This window comes from Miniopterus schreibersii (genome assembly GCF_964146895.1).
Source record: "Miniopterus schreibersii genome assembly, chromosome: 9".
In the NCBI taxonomy this organism is placed as follows: domain Eukaryota; kingdom Metazoa; phylum Chordata; class Mammalia; order Chiroptera; family Miniopteridae; genus Miniopterus; species Miniopterus schreibersii.
In genome coordinates this window covers 6,289,636-6,296,280 of record NC_138118.1, presented here as the reverse complement: position 1 = coordinate 6,296,280, position 6,645 = coordinate 6,289,636, and the positions used below count along the sequence as shown (strand labels likewise).

Sequence of the window (6,645 nt, the reverse complement as noted above, 5' to 3'; positions counted from 1 at the left end):
TGAATTGTGAGCATCACTTAGAAAGAGAAAAGAACTTTGCCTGTGTGTTCTGCCACTTAACTCAGATACGACAGGCATCAGCTGCATTGCTGTGGTGACCAGGAAGAAGCTGATGAAGGTATACTGGTGATGTGGGGTAGGAGACTGTTTAGATGGCCGTGTGAGATGTGGGGGCATTTTTATGTCACAGCAGTATATTCAGTGGAGTTAAGCACTGCTGCAATCGAGTGTACCCTTATTTAATCTTCGCTCATGACCTGAGAGTGATTGAAGAAAATACCCTTTACTATTTTGATTTGTCACATTGTTTATAATCATGGACCTAGTCATGCATCTTAATTTCCACCACTGGATCTTGTTCATACAAATCTTGTACAAGGTTCTCATGTTTCTATTGGGAACACGATTTTCACATATGAAGACTCATTTAAAATAATGTGTGGCGTAGCCATGTCCAGTAGCTCTATGAGAGTGTTGCTATCAAAGTTGATTAACGTGTTTTTGTGTAGGACCTACTACATGTGAACATACAAACTCTGAGTAATGGAATTAATTCACTGGAGAAACATCAACTAATTTACTCTGATAAGGATATAATCAAGGGTCGTTTGTATATGGTGACATTATTGGCTAACAAAAATCTGTAATTCAGTTACTGTTAAATAGGGCATGAATAATTTGACAACAAAATTATTACATATACATGGCGCCCTATTCTTAGGGTAAAACTGTCTAATTTCTGAAAATTCAGCAGAGCTATTCTCTGAAACTTTGGAAACAATAAGCAATTAAACAATGAGATAAATATACAATATATTAAAGGCATAATCAAAGAAAGCAATTTTCTTCAGCTTTAATATGGATTTGGGTTATGAGGAGAGGTCAGTCTATGTGCAGGTGAAAATGTTTGAGCTAATTTTAGAATAATTAAAAATTTAAATGGCCAGGGGCCCAAACAATCTGAGATTATACAGTTAAGTTGGAGGACTTACATGATAAAACAAGGTTTTTATAAAACTACAGTAAGACAGTGCAGTATTTTATAACAACAGTTAAATAAACTAATGGGTTAGAAATAAGAATTTCAAAACAAACCTACAAATATAAATTGAAATTTGATTTATGGCAACACGGAAGAATAGTGAAAAAAGAATGGTCTCTCAATAAAGTTAGATATTCACATAGAAAAAGTAAATATGGGTTCCTTTCTCATTTATTCCAGATACATTGTTGATTTAAATGCAAAAAAAAATATTAAAGCTTCCAGAAGATAACATGAATAATAACTTCATGATTTGGGTAGACAAAGATTTCTCTAGACTCAAAAGAGCAATAACTATATGGAAAACAACTGATATGGAGAAGTACATCAAAATTAAAAACATCTCTTCATCAGAGGCACCATTTAGAGAGTGAAAAGTTAAGCCACAGTGCAGTAAAAAATATTTGTGATACATATAAATGACAAATGACCCATATTCAAGTATAAAAATAACTAAAGTCAGTAAGAAAAAGAGATACAACCCAATAGAAAAATAAGCAAAGGATTAAACACCTTGGAAAATGGAATATCCAAATGACCAGTAAATATTTTAAAATATGCACAACCTCATTAATCACCAGAGAAGTATAAAGTATAACAACAGTGGGATACCACTATATAAACCCATCACAATGACTAAAACGAAAAGAGTTTACAATCCTAGGACAGAGAAAGCTTAGAGCAAATAGATTCTCATACAGAGTTGGTGGGAGTAGAATTGGTACAACTGTTTTCACAAAACTGACAATGTTAGCTAAAACTGGACATGCACATAGTCTGTGATAGGCCAATGCTACTACTGAACAATGGAAATGAATACATATATGGGACAAAAGATGACTGGGTGGTGTGTGTGTGTGTGCGCGTGTGTGCGTGCACCCGCATATGAATGTTTGTAGCAGTGTTGTTGGCAATAGCTACAAACCAGAAACAAACTCAATGTCAGTAGAGTGGATATGTAATTTGAGATGCTTAGAGTGGGTAATAAATTTCTGTAGAACTTGCAGAATACGAGGGCAGACATTTAGGTACAAAAGTAGTGAAATAATTTGACAAAACCCATTTAAGAGGAGCCTCCTAACAGAGGGGAGGAGAGAAAGCTCATGTACGATTTCAGAATCATGTTACAGAAAATATTGTCTGAAAGTCTCATGCGTGGTCCATGAATAATTGGGGACTTTGGGTCGAATAATGCCAATGATGAGTACATGGGCAGAAAGTCACTGGCAAGTTATAACTTTCTCCAAGTGAAAGTTCAACAAATACCTAGGAGAATGTCTCCAGGGATTATGGGGACTTTGTTCCGGGGTCAGGAAAAGCTAAATTCTCTTAAGTGCAGGCGAGGATTAAATGAAGAGGATTTACAATGAAAAGGAGAGGGAATCACCATCCAGAGGAGTAATGGAAGTCTAACAAGCACAGCGTAATTGGTCTGCAGAGATTTTATCTCTGAGGGAAAAAAAAGTGACTTCTTCCAAATCCCATCTTGCTCAGCCCTGCTCTTCCTGCAGCAGTGCTGGCCCCTGTCCTGAAGGTAAGGCGGTCATGCACAGAGGCTCTCCAGTGGGTTCTTGGACCACGAGTCAGGAAACCAGGGTTTCCTCACACACAGCTCCTCCCTAGTCTCCTGTGACAGTTGTATTGAATTTGGTTACTGAAGAGATAAATGTCCCATTTGGGGCAGCCAAACTGAGGAGAAAGTTCTTGCGGACACCTCTGAGAAATGGAGCACCTAGCACAGGTCTTTGCATCCGTAGGAATCGCTGGGCTTAGCTACTACAGGCCACGCTCCCTGCACTGCACTGTGCCCATCAGAACCTGCGCGCTGGGAATCTGGACCCAGAGGGCAGATTTGTGCTGACTAGCTCTTTGTGCAGTGATACTGCCCCAGCGGTATAGGTGCCCATAAGGAAGTAGGGGTGGAGTGGGGGGAGCAACTCTGCCAATGGATGTTCTGGGGAAATCTCAAGGTTTCCAGATGGCTTTTTTTTTTTTTTAAAGAACATGTGTGATCTTTAACTTTAGGAAGCTTTACTCACAATTCCAGGAAGAAAAGGGGGTACAGGAATGCTGTTTGTCTTTACTGTTATTGTCAGTTACAACACCTTCACCTTACCTTTGAAAGTCCATTTTAACTTTTATTTATATAACAAATTTTCAAAAAATGTTTTGAACATTTTATTTTACTTCTAAACTCAATCATTCATTTTACTATTGGTGTTGCATCCTTATTTATTATCCTCCCAACTTTCCTGCTTCCAATGAATTAGGACAGACTTGAAATTATGTTTCCTTGACCCAGAAGAAGAAACTAGGTAATGAGAGTTGAACAATATCTTTGTGGGCTTTTAAGGAAAATTATTGACAAAGATCAGGATTACATTATCTTTGTCACACCCTTAACTAATTAGTTTTTAAGAAGTGAAAGACTCAGAACTCTGAGATCAACATCAGTCAGACTTTTCAACAAAGCCATCTTATTTGGTACCTGAGACTATATTAAATAATCATCTGTTATCTCCTGCACTTTTTTTTTCCTTTTAGCCTTCTGCTGTGAAGCTCCTTTACATAAACTATTTCGGATATTGTAGCCAAATTGGAGACTACCCCTTTCCCCTTCCTCGGACTAGCTCAGAAAGGATTAGCCGAAGGAGGTCAAGTTCCACGGATGGGTCCGAGGCACAGATTTCCCCCCTTTGAGGTCACTTGTTTCACTCTTGTACCGGAGATCTCTAATGGCGATACTTTTGTATTTCAAGTATTCGTTTTTCATTAGGGACCAAAGGTAGGTTTCCTATTTCTTTGATAGAAATACTGCATAGTGACTTGCTAACCTTTTGAGGCTCTAGAGAAAATTCTAAAGAATTAAAGAACATTCTGTACTTTTACTGTCTCTCCTTGTGTATACATAAGTTATCTCTTGAAGTGAGAATTGTTTATCAAGCTTAATTTATTCATAGTTAAAGGAAGGATTGTCACATGCAGATGCCCATGGACCTTTTTCTGCTGGCTAACCCACCTCTGGCAGCTTCTTTATCTGCAGTCAGTGGCCCTTACTATCATGAATACCCTCAATACAAAGTCTGTTCTCATCACTATTCATTGGCACTGCCAGATCACAGATGGCCAGCAGATAATATCTCCTCGGGACTCCTGTGCATGGGTTTCGCTTTCTTTACCCACAAGGCAGAGTAATTAGAGGGACAATATGCGGAAAACTGAGAGTGGGCTTTGTTGAGTCCATGAGGCTTTTGGAAATCACTTGTGACTTGAATAAAGGCAAACAGGATTACTAAGATTTCCGGAGAGAATTCTAGAGCACTTGAACTCTGTGAAACATTAGAGAGCTTGGGGACGGTACTGAGCAGACTAGCGTATTGCCTTCTGCCATGTGAGTCACAGTGGAGGAGGCAGTGCAAGGATGAGGGAAGACAGTTTCCTGGGTGGAGAGGGACATGGTCAAGTATTTCAGATGGGGATAAAAGGAAAGGGAAGGGCTAATCAGCAATCACTGCACTGAGTTAATTCCAATTAATTATTTACCATCATACTGTAGTCTCCAAACCATAACTGTCACTGTCCGGGGTACATATGAACAGAATCCACGGGAATGCACAGCCCGCTTTCCGTGATCTGCTAGTTAACAGGCTCACATGCACAGCAAGCATTTGAGCTTGCCTCATCCTTAGGGCAGATAGTTCATGCATCCTTGCCTTCGACTTGTTTCCCGACAGTCGTGCCTTCTGTGGGCCCATACTCTGCTTCTCTTCCAAAGGGGAGGAAAGGACAGATCCCTTCCCCTTCGCCTCTCATCCAGATGAGGGACATTCAGGCGGAGAGTTTTCAAGCCTGAGCCCGGTCGCCCAGGTCTTCCTGCTTTATGCCACTGGCTCGGAAATGTAATTTTGACAATTTTTTGCTACTTAAAAAACCTAATGTATATTTGCCACCTTCTAACTTATAACCCCAAATTTCTGACTTTAAAAGGGTGAAAATTGAGTGTTTCATTATCATAGAGAATCCAGATTTAAGAAAGTCAGTTTAAAAACTGTTTCTACCTGTTCAGTTCCATTCAGTATGGATTTTCAGAGTAAGGAGAGGAAGCACGTTTCCAACACAGAAGTAAACAAACTCCAGGGTCAGGAATTGGTTCTTACAAGAAGGGTGTTTTACAGCTAATCTTTTAACTCAAATGTCTAAGCATTTTAATAAAACCTTTCCTACTTAAGGGGAAGAAAATAATTTCATTTTCCTCTTGAACCTGAGCCACATGACTGGGTTGTACTGTGGTCCCAGACCCCGAAGGAAACGATTTGGGAAACCACACCAATTAATATTAGATGGCTGTTTGATCTCAATGACCTTATCGGGCCCTCTGCCACCTTACGTATCTGGAATTTATTGACTTATAACTTGGGTTTTGTCTTCAGAGACTCATGGGCAGGGAGAACCAGACATGGGTGAGTGAGTTCATTCTCCTGGGCCTGTCAAGCTGCTGGGAGACTCAGGTCTCCCTCTTCTTCCTTTTCCTGGCCATGTACCTGGTGACCATGCTGGGGAACTTTGTCATCCTCCTCCTTATCAGACTGGACAACAGCCTAAACACACCCATGTACTTTTTCCTCGGTGTCTTGTCATTTGTGGACATCTGTTACACCAACAGCACTGTCCCTCAAATGCTCGTTCATTTCCTCACAGCCCGGAAAACCATCCCATTCCTCAGCTGTGTGCTCCAGCTCTGTGTGTCCCTGGCATTGGGCGGCTCCGAGTTCCTCCTGCTGGGAGCCATGGCCTATGACCGCTATGTGGCGGTGTGCCACCCGCTGCACTACACAGCCATCATGCATGGAGGGCTGTGCCTGCGGCTGGCTGCCAGCTGCTTGGGGGCTGGTTTCATGAACTCACTGATGGAAACGGCCATCACCTTTCAGCTACCTTTCTGCCGTAATGTTATTAATCACTTTGCTTGCGAGACGTTGGCTGTGCTGAGGCTGACCTGTGTGGACATCTCCTTCAACATGGCCATGGTGGCCGTCTCAGGATTTCTGGTGATCATGCTTCCCTGTTCCCTGGTCCTCTTCTCCTATGGTCATATAGTTGCTGCCATTCTGCGTATTCGCTCTGCCCAGGGGCGTAGCAAAGCCTTTGGGACCTGCGCCTCCCACCTCACTGTGGTGTCCATGTGCTTTGGGGCTACCATCTTCACCTACCTGGGGCCACGGCCGGCCTCCTCAGTGCAACAGGAGAAGATGGTTGCTTTATTCTATGCTGTGGTGGCACCTATGTTGAACCCCTTGATCTACAGCCTGAGAAATAAGGAAGTTATGGCCGCTCTCCAGAAAGTTTTAGAGAAGCTCAGAGATAACAGATAAAGACTGTAAGAACTTCTTATCTAGCATCAAAACAAAAAGGAGATCACATTTACACTGAAGAAGACTATTATGGTAGTATCCTTGCTTTAGAATGAATATTCCTCCACCTGATGAATGAATTTCCTTACCTAGGACAATACCAGATACTTTATGTCAGTGATCCATGAGAGAACCTTGTCTTAGATCATCTTGTCTCAGGTATCCAGTGGCATTTAGACTGCATCTGACCAT

General features: G+C 41.3%; 1 protein-coding gene across 1 annotated transcript; it reads left to right on the top strand.

Annotated features, from left to right (window-relative positions):
• Positions 1–5,478: 5,478 nt before the first annotated feature.
• LOC308561870 (olfactory receptor-like protein OLF3) lies at positions 5,479–6,414 on the top strand (the record flags this gene model as incomplete). Its single annotated transcript, XM_081147408.1, has 1 exon — positions 5,479–6,414. The coding sequence occupies one exon, from the start codon at positions 5,479–5,481 to the stop codon at positions 6,412–6,414; it is 936 nt and encodes a 311-aa protein (XP_081003534.1).
• Between the last annotated feature and the right edge of the window lie 231 nt (positions 6,415–6,645).